At 35.9% G+C, this 20,479-nt stretch overlaps 2 protein-coding genes across 4 annotated transcripts; both read left to right on the plus strand.

Moving 5' to 3' along the window:
• The first annotated feature begins 141 nt into the window (after positions 1 to 141).
• cfap418 (cilia and flagella associated protein 418) lies at positions 142 to 12,828 on the plus strand. 3 transcript variants are annotated; one of them, XM_044117297.1, is made up of 7 exons: positions 142 to 362; positions 1,018 to 1,120; positions 1,532 to 1,596; positions 1,910 to 1,975; positions 2,196 to 2,291; positions 7,853 to 8,060; positions 11,963 to 12,828. In XM_044117297.1, exons 1-6 carry the CDS (start codon positions 241 to 243, stop codon positions 8,010 to 8,012), a joined length of 612 nt encoding a protein of 203 aa, XP_043973232.1. In that variant the 5' UTR covers positions 142 to 240; the 3' UTR covers positions 8,013 to 8,060; positions 11,963 to 12,828. The 3 variants fall into 3 exon arrangements, with proteins under 3 accessions (XP_043973232.1, XP_043973233.1, XP_043973231.1); XM_044117298.1 differs by having other exon boundaries at positions 11,967 to 12,828; XM_044117296.1 differs by lacking the exon at positions 11,963 to 12,828 and having other exon boundaries at positions 7,853 to 9,740.
• Positions 12,119 to 20,363, plus strand: wdr73 (WD repeat domain 73). The gene is made up of 4 exons (XM_044117103.1): positions 12,119 to 12,122; positions 13,853 to 14,014; positions 14,089 to 14,436; positions 19,925 to 20,363. The coding sequence occupies exons 1-4, from the start codon at positions 12,119 to 12,121 to the stop codon at positions 20,158 to 20,160; spliced, it is 750 nt and encodes a 249-aa protein (XP_043973038.1). The 3' UTR covers positions 20,161 to 20,363.
• Positions 20,364 to 20,479: the final 116 nt, after the last annotated feature.

Below are 20,479 nucleotides of genomic sequence, written 5' to 3' on the forward strand. Positions count from 1 at the left end.
ACAGTTTTGATGTTTAATCATGGCAACAATGTGTTGTTTTATCAAGGGGACTGTCTCAAAAGCTCCAATGGTTTTAGAGAATTCGATTTCGGCTTTTATTTTGAAAAACATTTATTTTAGACTTTGGTCGAGTTCCGCTTTGTTACCTAGCAACGGCGAACGCTGAGATCGGCGATGGAAGCTGGCCTGTGAGCGCTGATCAGGCCCCGAAGCTAGCAGGGCAAAGACGAATAACTTATCATGGATGACGATGACCTGGATGAGCTGCTGGATGAAGTGGAAAACAAGTTCTGTAGTAAAGCTTCTGCAGCGTCTTCCGGTCTAAAACGTAACAAAGACGAAAATAAACAGGAAGGTTGGAGGTAAACAAAGCTACTTTTGCTAGCACATGTTCGCTTGTAGCAAATAAACATCACTTAAACTCCCAATAATTGAACAAGTTGTGTGCCAGTTTGAGTTTAGTCCTGATAAATTATGTTTCTGCGGTTTTTAAGGTGAACAGGTCCTTATGAATTTATGCAACAATTGCCATTTTAATTGCAAGTTCAGATCTGAAAACCTTAACAGTAACTGCAAGAAATAAAGAAATGGCTTGAAATATTTCACTCTATTTGTGACGAATCCTTGCTTTCTGAAATGAGGGACAAAAAATATTGAACTTTTTATTATAGTCACATTTTTTGATGTACTTGTATATCAGCATAAATCATAAATTTACATTCATACGAAGCTTTTCCATTTTTGGCTATAAATAACAGTGCAAAAACAAACATCATGAATAAATTGTACTAAAAATGATTTCAACAAGTGCCAAACTTTCATAAATCTTTCTTGTCATTCATTAATAACTCAAGAGCTCAAAATGTCTAAACCACTGAAGTCAGCAACAAGTGTTTGGATGTTTGCTAACTAGCTCAAAGTTTTTAAAACTCCTCTATTTCTTGAAAACCACTTTTCATAAATTATGCAGATGGTATTCAGTACTGCGTACAGTAACATTTTGTTTTTGTGACTTAGTGCTGCAAAATGTGAGCCACATAAAAGCAGTGTTTCTGAGGATATTGATGACCTACTGGAAGAATTACTGGAGGATGAATACAACAGTTCTCCTCAGTCAAAGGTGGGCTCATGTCTGTAAAATATTTGTGGCAGAGGTGCTTAGAGAATCATTTTAGATTATAAAAATAAAAGATCGTGTCTCCATAAATGCCACACCTAAGTTTATTTTGTTTGTGCTTTTTTAACAGTTTCTTAGAAAAAATATATCTTTTGCAACATATTTTTTTCTTTGCATTGAGCATGTAAAAATGTCTAAATCATTGAAGTCAGCAAAAAGTGTTAAAATTCTTAATATCACAAAGTGTTTCCACATGGCATGTTTCTTCTTTGGCTTTTCGTGAAGCTTTTATCAAAATGTGACTTTCTGTGAAAGTTTGATTTAAAAACTATTTAGACTCAAGATAAATTAAATAGTCATAAACAAATTATTTCATTGTCTTTAATCTCTTTCTTTCTTACTGTTCTTTTTCAGGGTGAACAGTTTTCTAAAAGAGAACAAGCAGAGAAGAAACTCTCGTCACAGTCTGCTGGAAGAAAGTGAGTATTTTAGCTTGAATAAAAGAAAAAAACAAAACAGTTACAAAAGAAGAAAGATGGTACTTTTAACATTTTTTTCTGTATTGCTGTTTTTATGAAAAAAATTAAGTTAACTTTAACTGGGAAAAAATAATTTAATATAGCACCTGATTGAACGTGAGCACTGGACATATCTGAGCCGTAGATTTTAATCTTATCTCTCATTTTCTACCAATAAAAGCTTTTATTCTTGTTTCCGTGGCGACTTTGATTTTCCCTGCGGTGTCTTTGTGTGTCACTTTGAGACTTTCTGCGTTCTCTGTTCCGCTTCCAGGTGCTGTCCTGTTTTCATCGGTGGGAGCTCAGTAACAAACGGTGTTGGAACAGCCACTTCCAAAAGGTGTGAAAACATAAATTTATTCCAACAGCGTCTGTTGAGTCTCATCTGCTTTGGATTTATCAGGACACAGAACCTCAGTGTCCTTGATTTCTTATCCCAGTTCATTCTGATCATGCAGAATTTGCACTTTTCAACTATAATTCGCTGATAAATGAAATGTGTTTAATAGAAGTAAGTTAAAAAAAATCCATGACTGGTGGCAATGTGTATGCATGGATAGGTCATGTGACCAGCTGAGGTGCATCTCCTGTGACTTCCGGGTGTTGATGTTTGACGATTCTGAATGGGACGCATCATGTGACTACCTGTTCCTCAGGTGAGTCTGAAGGCTTATTCAAATACTTTTTCTACATATTTAATGAGTATACTCTTAATGGCCTTCCCCTTAATGGGTATCTTCTTGAATTATATATTTTTATTATTGGTGAATTATCTCAGATTTATAATCCCTCAATTCCTAAAATAATCTGCTTTAGTAAATTCAAAATTAATTTCAGATTATAAAACCCCAGTTAAAAACTTTTTCAGAAAGTTCCTAAGTGAAAAGGAAACTGCTGCTTTGGGTGACATTTTAGTTTTTGACCAAAAGGTGGCAGTATTTACCCGTGCGGATATTGTTTCCTTCCATTAACATCCTTTAACGCAAAGCATCGAAGATAAGAGGGTTAAAAGCTAGTTTTTAAGAGGTGAGCATCTTTGTAAATAAATAAATAAATAAATGTAAGAGCGTCATTAAGTCGCCCACGTCCACATCAGGCCATGAGAGCTGCTGCTCTTTCCTCCTGATGGGGACAGTTCTGTAATCTGGACATCAATGTGACCATAATATAAACAAGCAGACTTCATGTTATTTCAGATCAGCTCACAGCGGCTTCCTTTTAACACCACAACGGTGCAATCTAACCTGGTAACTAATGAAGTCGTTCTTTAGAAATGAAACAATCAAAGGAGGTCTTCATTTCCTGTTTTGAAATAAGCTGAAGAAGTCTACTGGTTCTATCTGACCCTCCATCACAAACTATTCAGTGATTTATGAATAGAGACAAAAATATTACATTTTTGCCAGTTTTGGGGTTTTGTTGCATTGTGTAAAAAACAAAAACAGGAACTGAATGAATAATACCAGGATCTAATTTGGTTTAGATGTCTGATTTGTTTAAATATTTGTGATAAATTTGTCATTTTATCACCTTTTTTATATTATGTTTACATTTAGTTTCACTTTTGTTTATAATTTAGTTGAGTAGTAAAAATAGATAATAAGATAAGGTATTTAATTGTATTATTTAATAATTATATTTTATTATTTAATTACAGTTTTGAATTAGGGTTGGAAATGGTTTGAAATTAGGATTACTGTTTCAAAGGTTGACAAATTGTGCAGTTATTGGAAATGCAGCTAATGTGAAGACAATTTTCTACAAAATGTCTTTATCTTATATTTTCATAATGTCTAATTCCTGATTCAGTGAGGGTAGTTTGATCTTCCTAATAAAATCATTGCTATTCAATGTCCAGTCACAGTTTTATCACCCAATTAGGTGATATGATTGATTAGCTCTCTGTAAATGAATTACGTTCTCAGTATAAAATCAGGAGCAGATTAAAACGTGATCGCACATTGAGGCCAGCATCGCCCCCATCTTCTGGTGCAGTTGACCCCAAGGTGATGGTCACATTGTTTGTAGATGTGCGTCACCCTGAGGGATAAGAACTGATTTAATGTGACACTGCGTCATTTGTTACAGTAACTGTGTTTGACAGGCCGCCATGGTCAGATGACGGAGGTGTGTCTAGGTGCTTCCAGAGGTTGATTAAGTTCTGAGGGCAGAGTTTATCCTTTATCCTTCTCTAAGTGAGATGTTTGCTTCCTGATTGTCAAAACATATCTGGATATTTTGCCCACAGATTTAGTGGAGTTTTTAATTCAAGTCCTCTGATCAAGTTGGAAATATGGAAGCTTCTGATGAATCTAATAATGTTTGAGGTTGAAGGTTTGACTTCCTCTGGCTTCATTAAGCTGAGAAATATAGCCTGTTTTTTTCATCCAGTGGCAGCAACAAGTGATGGGAATGTGAGGCTTGTTAGTGTTTTTTGAAAAGTGAACGCAGCACATCAGGTTGTAAAGCCTGGAAACGAAGACTCTGAAACTAACAGGGAGAGGCAGTCCTGACACAAAGAGACATGATGGATCTATTACACCTGTCTGCACGTTTGGCTGCTGTCTCATTCTCAGTCCTGCTATGTTCGGCTGACTCCCCTCATCTGGTCAAAAATAACATGAATGAATCATCGAATCCCCACTATTCCTGATGTTGATTTCTGCTCTGAGCACAAAAGGTAAAAATATGTTGATGCTAAACAGGAAGAAGCTCCAGTCGTCTCTGACATTGAACCTCTGCAATCATATCGTGTTGCAATCTTCTGCTATTTTAGATGCATTAGAGAATTCATGAACTGTGTTTCACAACACATTATTTACTGTTCGACAATGTTGAAGCTGCCTGATTATTTTATTTTTATTTTATGGAACTAATGGCCTTAATTCAACAGTAACTTAACCAAAATATCAGAGTTTTTAGTTTTTATATGAAATTCATTTCAGTTAAAAATACTTTATTAATCCCAAAAAATACCAAAAAAATTAACTCATTAAATTAAAGATCCATCCATCCATGTGTGGATCTGTCGATCAATTGATTGACAGATCAGTCGAATGATGAATGGTTCATCCTCCATCCATCCATCCATCCATCCATCCATCCTTCAATTCATCCGTCTGTCCGTCCGTTCATGTGTAGATCCGTCTAATGAATGGGTGAATATGTGACAGATAATATGTTTTAAAATAAAAATTTGTTTCTGGCATGTTATTCTTGCAGACGTTGTTTTGTAAAAGATTAAAGGATTTGAAGTGGACAGCTGTTTTCTGGGAGTTAGACACAGAAATTTTTGCTTTAGTACTTCAGCTCCCTCAACGCACCCATAAGCAAGTTATTTTGTTCCTTTTATGGAATAAAACTCTTTTTAAAATGGTGATTTGATTCCATCTTGTGATGGTCTGAATTACAATCACGTTATTGTCAGATTGGTTCAATTTGGATGAAGTTGTTAAAGTTACTTTTTGTTGTCAGCCTGTTGTAGTTCAGAAAGAAAAGCCAACTCCACTGCGCTCACATCTACCCAAGTCACACACATCATTTGACACCTTGACATTTTGTCACTAACCTTTTTTTCTGTATAGTTCTGCGTGATTTTCTTTTTTGTGCTACTTTAAGTTCAAAACACTTTGAGACACTCAGGAGCACTCAGGAGGATGAGTTTGGCCTTCTAGTGGTAATGTCAGTGGAATCATCCAGACAGAAAGCTGCAGTCGCAGCTCCAACCGCTCAGCGACAAACAGCGAAACAAATAAACCAGACAGGACATGAAGAAGCTCTGTTTACCTCTACAGCTTTATGTGAACATCTAAACACACACTCTTCCTCTGTTAACATCTCAGGTTTCTTTATGACTGATGTTGTCAGTTTTTGTAATTGAATAGAAACATCCTTTGTTTGTTTCCTGGTGGAGAAAACAATAATATAGATAAAATAGAGATTATAAAATAAGGTGTAATTTGCAGATGGAAATTGTAAGAAATATATACATGTATTCATATGTTCTTAATTATGCTCTCTTGAAAACGTGGCTGTTTAAACAGGCGGAGGGATCCGTAATAATACGTGTACACAGAGAATAAATCAGTTGTCTGAATTACTAATTACTGTCACAATTCTCAGCAACTTTAATTCAAATGAAGCTTTTAGTCAAATAAAGAAAGGCGTTTTAAAAGCCCTTTTTGACTACAAAAATAGGAAGTGATGTGGTGTGAAGTGTTTCTCTTTCTTTCAGAGAAATGAAAACATTCAAAACAGCATTTGGAGAGAAAAGCTTCACTGCTTAATGTTTGCTGTCTTCTGTGAACAGGTGAATATTTTTATTAACCAAGATGAAGTGGTTTTAATTTTTCAGTAACTAAAAGAAAACAGAGATTAAAGCTATTGGGATTGAATTGGATGAAATTAAGTTGTAAATATTTATTTTTTCTAAGTGGTTTTGTTCAGGCAAATTATCCTGAACTAGTTGTAAAACAGAGACAGGAAGAAGTAAAATCTGACGGGATTTAGCAATGAAACAGCTTTTTAATTAAAAAACCCACACTTTTTTATTACACCAACATAAGTTTACTCTAAATTGATCCCATTTCATTTTAAATACGCTGATCAGATGCAGATGTGAGCTTTTTAAATCCAACTCAGGTGCTCTATGGGAGATCTCCAACTGGAACAGCTGCTTTCTTTAATCTCATGTTGATGGAAAAGTTGCTAAAGAGCAGATTTACAGCTGTGAACTCGTGATGAAAACAGCTGGACTGAGGTTTAACTTCACTCTGTTCTTTATATCTGCTAATATTATCATATGGCTGATCTTTAAATCCAAAGGCGCTTATATTGGATAAAACCAAGTTAGTCACACAACTGGTAATTAAAATGTTTTGGTTAAAACAAGCTAAAGCCTGTTTTCAGTGAGCACTTTGCAAAGCAATTATCCAATCAGCTGGTAATGTGGCAACAGTGCAGCTGATGAAACTGTGCAGAAAGCATTCAGGAGCTTCAGCTAAAGCATCAAGCGTCTTATTGGTGTTGCAGCTGCTGGCGGTGGGTCCAGAAATGAGCCTTTAGCAGGCTTTAATGGACCTTAACAGCCTTTCATTAACAGTCCAGGCAGGTGGTGGCGAAATTAATTTTCACACACAGGTCTGGTTTCATCAGTTAAGATGTTAATGCACTTCATCCTCCTTTACCGTTTTAAAGAGACACTTTTTGAGACTGAAACACAGAGTTGAAAGGTGATGAAACCAAAAGAAGCTCAGAAATCATAAAAGTTGTTTTTCATGTTTTAATCTATTCTTAAACAGAACATCTGGACTGATTTTAATCATAAATGCTCATTCGCTGTAAAAACACAAAATCTTTCCAACTAGATTTTTTTTAAATCAAGTTTCTATTGCAAATATCTCAGTACACTTGAAATAAGACAAAACTAACTTACAATTAACTTTTCAGAAAGATATGGGAGCTTGTTATTAGTTAATAATTTTTTAGTATTGATTTTAAAAAGTTTTAGTTTCACAGCCAGATTATTTCACGTAATGACATTTTCCCCCCAAGTCATACTGTAAGTGAAATAATCTGCCTGTGGATGTACAGTCATACTTTTTCAGCAAATAATGAAAAATTATGTAATTATTTAAGTATAATTTTAAGAAATTAAGTACTTAAAACAAGCCCCTATATATCTTGCTGGAGAGTTAGTTGTGTCTTCTTTCAAGTGTGCTAAAATATTTACACATATTTATTTGTTACACATTTCTTGTGTTTTTGCAGTGTTATATTGAAATGCAGATGATGAAAATTCTCATCTCTCTGTCTTTATCATGTGTAAACTTTGCAGGCAGTTGGTTTCATAACACATTGATTTTTGAAGTTTCCAACATTTTATAACCATTCATAAATGCTGAGAAAACATTACTGCATCAGTTTAACTTCCAGTGAATTTTCTAAAAGTTGATAAGGGAAGTCAAAAGATATTTTTGTAGTTTTGAAGTGGATTAACTATATTTTTATGTTATTAAAAGTTCTGCTCACAGCCAGAAGGTAAATTTTCTTGTTGAATAGTTGAGTTTAAAAAAAACAAAACAAACAAAAATAAAAACATGATGACTGCATAACTCTTTTATTGTGTGTTAAATGAGAAAATTGCACTGTTTGCTAAAATGAGCAGCCTGCATGTTGAGTGATTAAACTGCTGCCACTTTTTCTGTGGCTGCTGCAGGAACAACGTGCCGGACCGCCAGAAGCTCCGAGCCAAACTGAAGAAGAGGAAGGGTTTGCGGGCTTACGCCTGCCAGTGCACCTGGCTCTCCAGCTCAGAGACGACGGACCTCAGAGACCAGCCTCAGCTCAGATGGGTCTGTGGCAAACATCTGGACTGATGCTCACAGCTGGGAAACATGGCGCTCACACAGCATGGACCACAAACGGTAGCTGGTAGTTTCTCAGACACATCGATAAGACATCTAAAAAACCTGATGATGAAACTAAAACTTATTAGTTTGAGTAATAATGAGTTTGAGGTGAAAACAGAAATGTGTTTTGGATGGTGGAGTAAATCCAAACTGATAAAACCGGCAGCATAAATGAACCTTGGAGACAGTTTTGTTTCACTTCACTGAGTGAAGTGAAACAATCAAAGGAGATCTAAAAATATGTTTTAAAACATTTAGGAACTGTTTGTTGGGCTCCTCAATGGTCCCAATATTGTTCTTTGTCGAACCTTTTGATCTTTAATGTTCAGTAACAGTTCCTTAATGCTAAGTGCATAACAGAAATGCACTGATGTGGAAATTTGACCCGATATTAATATCTGATCTGAACAGGGTTTGTAAAATCATATAATAATATTGCTCTATCATAATATTTTTAAATATTTTAAAAATATTTTGAAGTAATTGATGTAGAAAATCTGTTGAGATGTGGAATATTTTTTAATATTTGAGCTCATTTTTATGTTTAAAACCAGAAACTATGAGATAAATGTTTATTGTAATTCAGTTTGTGTTCATTTTTGTGTGTTTTTTTTTGTTTGTTTTTTACATCATAGAATATACATTTTATCTTCTTCTTTCCTCCTGTTTCATCAGTGGAATCCCATTCTGAGTTTACTTCATCTCAAACATAAACTGATTGTGACCAATTTTTACTATTTTCTTTCTAGCTTCTGTCAGCCTGTGTGTCTCCTTAATTGTTAAATGCTTCATTATTCTGTCTCTTACTTATTACTGTACTGAGCATGCTCGGTGCAGTTTTTGTCCCAAAATTAAAAACAGTGTTACCTCTGTAGTGAGAGGGAGCTAGAATATTAAATGTGCAACCATGAAAACAATAAAAAGGAGGTTCACACCAAACAATCTTCAAATAAGTCGACATGCAGATGAATTTTTAAATCTAAGTAAAAACTTTTTAAAAAATGAATAGTGTTTTAGTTTATTTCTGCTTTTAAGCATCTTCTCAAGTTTCCTTCCCTTAATTAATCCTTTATTAGTTGTAATAATGTTTGATAATTAAATATGAATGTCTTAATTTTCACATAAAACATCATGACTGATTTGTTAGTGTTGCCTGCATGTTTAATCAGTGACCTGATGTTTTTATGGCATCAATATTTAATCATAATTTAGAAAGAGTACTGCACCCAGAGAAAGAGTTAACCATCCTGTTAATGATTATAATCATTTCTCTGATTATAATCAGACTCGAAGGCCTGTTTTTAAAACTGAGAACGGTCTGATGAAATGTTATTTCCTAAGTCAAATCACATTTCAGTGTGATTACATTTTGACGATAAATATTGTCTCTCGTTGGAGTAATGGAGATATTGAGTTTGCAAAGCAGTTTGTGGAAAGAAGCATTCTAGACTAAACAAACTCAATCCAGCTTGAGATAAGCTCAAATGAGAACCAAAGGATTTATACAAGCTGAGAAAATACTTTTACACCACCCGAAACTGAAAAACTTTTAATATTATAGATCGAAAAATGAGATATGTTGCTAAGCTCAGCTTCCATTAGACTGAAACAAAACCTCAGAATTAAGAGGTTGAACTCATGAACCATGCTGAACATTTAGTTTCTGTTTCTGTCACTCTGCAGAGGAAATGTCAGGACAGACGTACGTGTTGGTTACTCTAGTAAGCAGATCATACATAATTTAGAGCTGACCTCTACTTATTCACATCAGAACTCCATCACATCCAAACATTTGTTAGTAAAAGGAGTGCAAAATCTATTTTTATTGCTAAGTATGTTCTGACAAACTTTGTGCCTTCCAGCTGGTTAATTATCGGTCCTAAGTGATGTGTCAACAAGAAGGACAAACAAACAGAAAAGCCACATCTTTTGCCTCCCACCTGTAGCGAGTGAGTGCTCACTCCATCGGCTTGTTGATGTGCATCATTTCATTAGATGACCTATTTCCCAGCATTAGTATTCATCAGGCTGGCCGGGTTGCACACTTGCACAGGCTGATTCGTCACGTTTTATTAACAGGCAAAATGATGCTGAGGGAAGTTGTTTGAACTTTAGAATTCGAATATAGATTGTTGTTTGGAAAAATATGAAGATTGTTCAAACCAAGATGAAGCACAAAGTCCATTCCTTGATTTTTATTTAAGAAATATCTCTATTTTACAGTAAATGTGGTTTATGAAGTGTTTTTTTTTAATACATCCAACATCTTTTAGTCAATTTTGAATGCCGTCTTAAAGTGTACTGTGGATTGCTAGATGTTCTCTCAAAGAGGAATCCACATCACAAAATATATATTTTTCCCATTTTTGAATGCCATATTTATTGCTTTCACTCAGTGAGTGTTGATTTTTTACCTCTCCAAAGTATTCTATAGAGCATTACTTTTATATTGATACCAGAACCATTCAAATACACCTGGCAGTTCCTGAGATATATTTAATTCATTTTGGGGGTGTTATTTCTGAGTAAATCTCCAAAAAAAGATGCCCAGGCATCAACGAGTAAACACCATTTCAGCGTCTTGCCTAAAGCCATAACAACTAACAGTGGAATAGCTTTGAGAGGAGAATATAAAATCTTCAAAAATAAATCTAAAACATAAAAAAATGACCAAAACAATGATTCTGATTAAAGATCCTGTTTCTTTTTGGGTTGCAGGGGAAGTTTTTTATTTGTGCTGCTAACTGGCTCATCTCATGGACAGTTGAACAATCCTCCTAACTCAGGAGGGTAAAAGCTTTCCTGCTGCGACTACAGCAGTGGAAGAAACTCTGTCAGATCGCAGTGATGTTAAAAACCCAGCAGCAGCTGATGTGACGCAGGATGTTGTGTTAAATTAGTTTTCTCAAAAAGAAGCTAGAAGTTAAGACTAGTTTTCTATGTCAACTAGTGTGTGACTGCTTCTCTGAATATGCTGAAACATTTCAACAGACATGAACGGCTCTCTGCTGTGATGACTAGTCTGATCTAATTTAAATTCACTCTTATCCAGTCAGAAAGGTCATATTTTGCATGTATTGAGCTTGCTTATTCCCGTTTCGCTTCATATCCAGCAGGATGCTGCTTCCAAGAGGCACATGTAGTCAAATAAATTATCACTAAAGTTATCATAGTCCATGTTTGTTCAAATAAAAAGCAAATAAAATACTTTTTTCAGTGAGCAACCCGCCTCACCCCAGGCTGTCTGATAAAGTGGTCTAAACTTTGGAAAGTGAAACTCACTTGTTATATATTTGTTAAATATTTCAACACTTATTTCATGTAAACTAGATGATTAATGCTTGCAGGTAATGAAAACTCAAAATTCAGCATCCCAGGAAATTAAAATATTGCGAAAAAAAAAAGATGGCATCACACCTTTATCATATAATTAACTCAAAACATCTAAAAAGGTTTCCTGAGCCTCTAAATGTGGTTGATTGGCCGGTGAACTGTCCTGACCTTTGACCCCACAAAGACTGGTGTGTTGTCAGGAGGAAGATGAGAAAAGCCAAACTCTTGGGCTTCCTGAACTCCAGCTGAACCACAGGCTGATCTCCTCCATGTTATGCTGCATTAGTACAGAAATTTATGCGAAAGGAGCCACAACCAAACACTGAAAGAATAAAAATGAGCACACATTTCACACTAATATTTCTGTTCCAAATGTCATTTTTATTGATCTTATTTTATATTCTGATTATTTGAGTCATTGAATTTCAGGTTGTTTTTATCTCTAATCCATAATCATTAAAATATATAACAGTTTTTTAGATGCACCGGCATGCATGCATGGAGGAGTTTTATTGTAATCCAGACCCCAAGTTGGATTCTTTGTTTCTGACTTACTGAAAGTGACTCAGACTCTCGCCTGTCAGACAGCAGGAAGAACAGAGTGATGAGGCTGCCGAAGACGAGCAGGAGAGGAAGGAAAACAACAGCTGCAGTGATGGAGCGCTGCATGGCGTGGGCAGGATGCAGTCACCAGTCTGTCCAGGAGAAAACTCAGGGCCAACAAGCACTGCAGTGAAATCATGGGTAGCATTGTTGCCAAAAGCATCATAAAAGCTTTTTTCCTGTCAACAGGTGGATTATTATGTAATCAAATCTGAAATTTCCACACTAAAAGGAGGATAGCTGAAATCTTATCTAATAATCCTGTTATCTAAGGTAAGTAAATCCTTGAATCCTTAGTTTCTTGATGTACAAATTCAAATTAACAATCAATACAATTTTTTATCCCTATTCCTTAAAAATCCCTTAAAAATTAAAACAAATGACAGAAACTCAGGCAAAGCTAAACTCATTTTTTTACTATTCCAAGCAAAACAACTTTAAGTTGAAATATACCAGCCTCATATCAACTATAGAGGCTGAATAATGTGCTTTATGTTGAATGTTTTCCTGCCTTATTGTAGAAAACTAAAGCTTATCTCTTCATATCTGCAGCTGCAGGAGCTTTTCAATTCTATAGTTACTTCCTGAGCTTATCTGAATCACACTGACTAATTAAAGGTCTTTTATTGCCATTTCTAGAATCTGTGATTGTTCTTTTCTCATTAAACTCACTAAACAGAAATTAAGTATCAGCTAATCGTGCCTTGTGCACCAAGTAGAACCTCCATGTTCTCATGTTTGTTCTTTAATAACAGAAAATGTCATCTCAAAAATGTTAAGTTAGTTTTTTGAAATTATTTTTGCTGCTTCTCTTTTAGTCACTGAAAACAGCAGAACATTTATTTTGTTCTGTAAAAAAGTATTTCCTTTTATCTAACTTTCTCACATCAGATGAATTAGTTGGTGGGCAGCAAAAAAGAGGGGCTCCCTCCTGCTTTCCATTTATGATGCAAGAATTGCCATTGCTCAAACTGATAAATGACAATTTATTTTTTTTATTCTCATAATAAAAAATTTAAATAATAATACCAGTATTAAGAAGAAATACATAAAATTTTAGTATGTTGAAAAAGTAAATTCTGTGCATGAAGTTTGATTATCCAAATTTGAGTCAGAAGATTACTTTAGATTACTATAAATAATATTAATATTAATGAAATAAATGATTATTTTCATAAGTATATATTCTAATATAATACATTATAGGTCAGGAAACAAGGGATATAAACTTCTAGGAAGTATTTTCAGTATTTAGCAACAGTAAAATAATAAACATACTGAGATGGAACAATGTTTAATTCTTTTAGTGCCTATTGAATCTAATTAGTAATTAGCTAATTAGCAATTTACACTAACATTGAGTGAAAGGCCCAAATGTCTGATTTCTAAGTAATTTAACATCTGATTGAAGGCATTCTGGGTAAATAAAACAAACATGCAAGTCTAGCACTAGCAGGACAAAATGGCTTGTTATTTTTTGCCAAATCCTGCAACTACTAAAATCTGATGCCACTCCATCATTGTTTACCTTTGTGCTTTCAATGTCTTCTCCAGAGGTTTTTGTGTCATTACCTTCAGTAGTTCTTGGTGCAGCGCCCCCACAGGCGAGGAGGTGAAGGAGTTGTTGAGAGGGTTTGATTGGTGTGATAGTGCAGTGTGAAAGAGAACAACAGATGAAACTTTTCACTTCCCAAACAAACCAAGTCTACTGGACTATCAGATGTGAAAAGAACTTTAAACAATCAATATAATTTAAGCAGAACCAAGAAGAAGCAGAAGCAGGTCCAATTCATATCCAGTTACATGTAGAATATTATTTATGACTATAATAATAATAATAGTCTGTACTGTTTGCTGACTTCCTGTGCCAGATGTGATCAGGAAAACAGGAAGTCTCCCGGGGACGAGCGTTTCTCAGAGCGGCAGCAGGATCGCAGCTCGACTCTCCTCGTCGCCTCAAGTCCTTCATGGAGCTCAGAGCAGCGGCGTCCAGCTGACCCAGCTCAGCACAGGACAGACTCTCTACAGACTCGGTAGACGCCTGAACCTCCTCCTGCAGCTGGACGTCATGACAGTTTCAGGGTTTGATGCTGTTCTCTTCCAACAGAGGTCGACTCGACAGAACCTCTGAGCTCCTTAAAGTTTGTGAGTGAGACGGCGTTCCTCGCCAGCTGCTGTGACGGCACCGTTTACCTCGCAGATATTCGGACATCCGCTCCGCCTCAGGCCTCACCTTCACCGGGGGAATGCGCCCTCTGGTGGACAGACGCCTCTGCAGCGCCGCAGTGTAGGGTCATCAGGCTCTCCTCCTCGGGTCAGGCCGTCGTTTCAGACCTCAGGAATATGGGAGGAGCCGTGTATCGGGCTCAGCTGGACGTCCAGACGTCGCCAAGGCAACCGGAGGATGTCACAGTGGCGTGGGCTCCAGCGTTGGACGGCTGCTTCTCAGTGTCAGGTTGGTTAATGCACACACTGTAAAAACTATTATTTACCAGCTGAATCAGAAGGTTCTGAGTAAAAATGCAGTAAATTTCTGCTAATTTTGGCCAAAATCTTTCTTTTTTTATGTATTCTGTGATCAGATGCTAGCTTTAGTTTTTATGTTTCCCAGCTTCCTGAGAGGGAGAAAATACTTTCCTACAAAAGACTAAACATTTTAATTTTAATCTAATGTTGAGTAAGCATTTTTATTTTTACCTCTTTGTTACTTTAATGCATTTTGTCCCCTTGAAAAGCAGTTTCAATAACCTGAGATGAGAACAGATTTAGAGAGAACAATCATTTATTCATTGAAATTGGTTGAAAAACAGATGCAGGTGACTGTGTAATCTAGTAGCATGTCTAATGTCACTGTGACATAAAAAGTCAAATTTAATCTAGGGGAGAGAAAGTTAAATAATTATTTATCATCATCATCATCAAGCAATTTTTTCTTTTATCAGGATGGATGAGTTTTGGTTTTTCAGCTCGCTGCGACATTTTACTGGTTTTAGAGCCTCTTTGAATCCGATTCCTTTAACTTCTCAGTCCCCCCAAGAAGTTGCAATCATATTATCAAAGCAATCATTAGTGAATTTTCTCCAGTCATTGCAACTTTTCCACAAGTCTGACCAATCATCTTCATGTTTTCTGGACTACCTTCTTTTCCGACTCGTCACTCCAACTCAGTAGATTTTTAATTTAACTTCATCTTTCACGTCTTTTGAAAGGTGAACCTGCATGGAAGTAAATATGTGCCATCAGAATTTGAATAAAAAATACCACTGAAATTTGAATGTTGTATATTAGTGCTTACATTTTCAGTATTAAAATAAATTCAGAATATATTTTTAACCTAAAAAAAATTTCAATGTCATTATTTTTGCAGTAAAAAATTGGTGTAAATTTTTTACATGGTTGCAATTTTCAGTTATTAAAAAATTCACATTCCTATTTCAAAGTGATCAAATTTTCAATATACATATTTTTCACAGTTTAAATTTTCAGTGTTAAAAATTCAGCATATAAAAATTCAACTTTTCAAAATTCGTTGTGCTCAAATTCGCGCCTCAAATTCACCGCCTAAAATTGCTTGTCTCAAATTCAGCGTCTAAAAATTCGCTGTAAAATGGCCAAGGTTACTTCAGGTCACAGACATTAGCAATGGATGTCCGATTCCAACATCCACCTAATCACGTGACACAATCATATTGAAGAAATACCAGCATCACCCAGGCTGGCGACCATGGAGGCGAACGCATAAACCCAACGTGAGTTTAATGCTTTCATATTTCTATAGTATATTTTATTTTGTGCATGAAGTTTGATACATTATCTTAAAGCCTGATTTAAAACACGGGTTGGGCCGTTGTTAATCTTACACCGTGTAGTACCGGCATATTACATCTCGCTACCTCCTAGCACCCCCAGCCCCTCCCCGCTGTCCCACGTCCAATTTCCCCAGTTTTATTTCAAAAAGAAATACCACTTGGGTCAAGTCTAGAATCTTTAAAGAGAACTGATGGGTGGCGACATTCTGGGTTGTTTGTATGTTGTCTTAGGTGAGACTGAGACAGGCAGTCTTAGTAAAGTCGTAATTTTTCAGGAGATGCTACCGCTAATATGGCTGCCTTGTGTGCTTCAAAGAGGGGCTGTGAACACTTTCCGACATTAATTATAACCACAACCCCATTCTGTTCAGCTACCGTATTGTTCAGGTGACTTCATTACAACATCATCCAAAATACTGCTTCTCTTATCTGACAATTGTTGATATACAATATTAATTTACATTCTTTTTACTTTGCCTAAAACCTCGTTCTGTTACCTAGCAACACTATAAACAACCGCCTTTGTTTTTCAGTTGATTTTAACTAATTTTCAAGAAAATATATGCTTGTAAGTACATCTGTTAACTTATTTTAGATTAAATATCATAATTTAATTTAGATTACTGTGACTTCTCAATGCTGACCTACTGATGTCAAAATACTTTTTTATTTTACTGACAATTTTTTAAATGTTTTTTTTCTTTTTTCAAGGAACTTTTGCTGAATCATATTTTTGATAGACTCCGTGATCGTTTGGAGCAGGAAGAAGCAGTTTTATATCTGGGAAGAGTGTGCACAATCAAAGGTTTGTACAAATGACAAGTTTCAATATGTGATGCTTTTGAATGTCTATAGTAACATTAGCTTTGTGTGGTCTTCAATATGATGAGATTTGAAGGGCAGTTTTTAATCGTTTATTACTCCATAATTGAAGGACTGAGCGACTGTGGAGAGATCTGTGGACGGCTGTAACGTGCATCTATTATGACGTGCTACACTACCTTAAAGAAGAGGGATACCTGGACATTTCAAATGAAGCACACCTCTTCTGTTGCCATTATGTCTTCCTGCCATGTCTGCAGGATGATCTGGATACTTTCTGCAGTGGCTGGGACAATCACCCACTTCGAACTGAAGCAACATGACTCCTAACCTGCTCTGGGTTCTTGGTCGTACACATCATCCAATTCCTGAACCCCACGGTGCCTTGACAGAGGTTATAAAGATTATAACGGAGGCTCAGATGTATTTGCTGAACATTTTATGTTCAGATTTTTATTTAATAACAATAGCTGAATAACGGCAAACGGCTGTTTGTAACCAAGCAACCAAAATCACCAAAGGCAATCATGTTTTAACAAGATAACTATCACATTTTAATAAGATACATATGACGTTATAACGTGATAGCGCTCAATTTTTTTTCCTGTGACAGCAATACGCTTCCGTGCCAGTTTAAAAATTCACCATTTATGAAATGTAAAGCAAAATGCTGATCATGTTACCACAGAGGTGAATTTTAGTGCTTTTATGGTAGACATGTCAGAGAACAAAAATGTTCTAAATTTGTAATTTGTTTTTTTTCTTTACTCAAAAGGAACCCATTAGGTACATTTGTACATTGTTGTATTGCTTTACATTACTTGAATTATAAGAATCAGAAAAAGTTTTGTCTTATGTTGTTTATTTTCTAATACCTAAAGCATATATGAACTCATCTAAGTACATTCAATAAAATTTTGCATAAAAAAACAATTTCAGTTTCATATTTAAAACTGCCTGTACAAACAGTACTGACTCAGAGAAATGAAATATCTCTGAACATTGTGTTATTCTAGTTCCTCTAGTTTTGAATTTGACAAAACTAGAGAAATTAGAGTAACAGCAATGTTGTCGCTCTAATGAGTAATACATATGATCACATTTAAACATATGTATCGAACTTGTGATCTGACAAAATCAGAAAATTGAATTGATTCTACATTTCAACAAAACTGTTTTGTTTTAACAAACTGATTCACAAACAAAGAACTGCTACAGCTTAAATGTAGATTGTTATTTATTTATTTATTTATTTTTAACAGGTCAATCACTCAAAGCAAGCCAAAGCCAGACTGCGTAGAGGAAATGCATGCTACAAAATCCTCACTGAAAGAGTTGTAATTCCAGTAGTGACAAGGAATTCTTAGTGTTTTGTAGTTTCCACGAACAATCTCCACAGACAGACTTGCTGGCAGATTTTCCCATCCAGTCCAGAATTTCATCATGTCTCCTCTTCCTCCACTCCGTGGTCTTTCAGTTAGTAAATTAAGTAAGTGGCTTGCAGATTCAACAATAGCATCCTGACTACCCTGTAGTCACAAAATATATAAAAGACAAAGTAGCAGTTGAAAAAGGATTAGTTAAAAGAAATTTACACTTCATGAGAATGATCACTTTTACTCAGGAAAGCTCTGTGCTGTAGGGTTCCCACCTTTCAGAAATTAAAATAAGGATCTAGCAGATGGAAAGTGTCATTCTATTTCACTAGAGAAACTAAAACTGCAGTACCATAAGTTTTAAAGAATAAAGAGACAGTATAATTTCTTCAGTTTCCTTCTTAATTTTTTTTTTAATTGCTAGCATTCATCCTCACTGACACTGTTCAGCCTGGCATGTGTGTCTTCCCTCTCCTGTATCTTTGCTAGGACATGGTAGAGTATCGGTTGAGGACGTTTTAAAAAGACGCAGGTTGAGAACGGCTCACCACGACTGCTAACCCTCTTTTGCACCTAGTGTTTCTAGGCAACCGTGACATCATCAATGGTCCAAAGCGTTCTGGGGTCCTTACTAGCTCCCGCCACATTAGCTGAGCTTAACATGTCTTGTGTTTTATTTTGTAATTATTGTTACACTAAATGTTTATATGCATGTGATAGGCGTTACATTGTCGGACATACAGAAATACCGAACAAATCGCGTCTCGTTACGGGCGATTCCAGATTTTACGAAGGGATGGCAATCCTACTGTGCTCTTCTCTCATTAAAATTATAGAAACTATATAAAACACAAATAAATCTACAATTTGTAAGATTAACAACGGCCCAACCCGTGTTTTAAATCAGGCTTTAAGATAATGTATCAAACTTCATGCACAAAATAAAATATACTATAGAAATATGAAAGCATTAAACTCACCGTTGGGTTTGCGTTCGCCTCCATGGTCGCCAGCCTGGGTGATGCTGGTATTTCTTCAATATGACGGTTGTGTCACGTGATTAGGTGGATGTTGGAATCGGACATCCATTGCTAATGTCTGTGACCTGAAGTAACCTTGGCCATTTTACAGCGAATTTTAGACGCTGAATTTGAGACAGATAATTTTTAGACGCTGAATTTGAGACGGCGAATTTGAGCACAACGAATTTTGAAAAGTTGAATTTTTTATATGCTGAATTTTTTAACACTGAAAATTTAAACTGTGAAAAATATGTATATTGAAAAATTGATCACTTTGAAATAGGAATGTGAATTTTTTTAATAACTGAAAATTGCAACCATGTAAAAAAATTTACACCGAATTTTTTTTTACTGCAAAAATAATGACATTGAATTTTTTTTTAGGTTAAAAATATATTCTGAATTTATTTTAATACTGAAAAAGTAAGCACTAATATACAACATTCAAATTTCAGAGGTATTTTTTATTCAAATTCTGACGGCACATATTTACTTCCATACATACAAGTAAAAACCATTTTTATATGTTCAATGTATTCAGTTCATGTTAACTTGACTGATCAATATTAAATTCTTCTTTTGCATTTCGACAACTCATGATTTTGTCTTTAATAACAGTGTTATTTCAAGATGGTGCTTGAAAATGTTATTTGCACTTTAAATATTAACTATGCCAATACCTCTTTTGGGAATCTTATGTGCAGCAACTTTAACTTTTTGGAAGACTGTCATGGCAAAAATAAAATTTAGGGGGGAAAAAAATCACAACGCAACCCTTCGCCACGCAATCACAAAAAGTTCAATTGAATCTGTTTGAGTGTCCCTCATCACTTAAATTACACTAAGCCTCCAGAACATTTCATTGGAGCAAAACCAGATTGGGTCTGATCTGAGGTTCTCGCGCTCCTCTCCAGGACTCAGTGGACTCGTTCAGATTTACGACACCGCCGGATGGAGGGCGGAGCTGCAGGACGCCTCGCCGCTGTTCCAGCACGCCGGCCATTCAGTTTCCTCGCAGCACGGCGATGGCTCCGCCCCCATCTTCATCACCACCCATGTCTGGCATCCTGAGCGGCCGAGGACGCTGCTGTCTGCAGCTTCAGACGGGTCCGTCCACGTTTGGGACTGGGTGGATCCACAAACAAACTGACCTTCCAGGAAGTACAGATCCCTGATCTGAAGGAATGTCATTCAGATCTGGGATGAGGAATGAATGCTGGGTTAATGTTTGATGCAGAACACACTGTGTGGATTTCAGTCCAACCTATTTCCTCTGTGTGATGAGATGAGTTCATATTAATGGAAAATGCGATCAGTGCTGCTTTTGTAAATTAAAGATAGATTGAAACGACAGCTGTTTGTGGTAACTTATTTAAATCCAGACTGAGGTACGATGGGATATGTTCATTCTGCTGCTTTTATTTCCCTGATGAAATGTTTCCACCCACAGAGGTTTAGATTAGCTTTCA

This window comes from Gambusia affinis, linkage group LG05 (genome assembly GCF_019740435.1).
Source record: "Gambusia affinis linkage group LG05, SWU_Gaff_1.0, whole genome shotgun sequence".
NCBI classification, from domain to species: Eukaryota; Metazoa; Chordata; class Actinopteri; order Cyprinodontiformes; family Poeciliidae; genus Gambusia; species Gambusia affinis.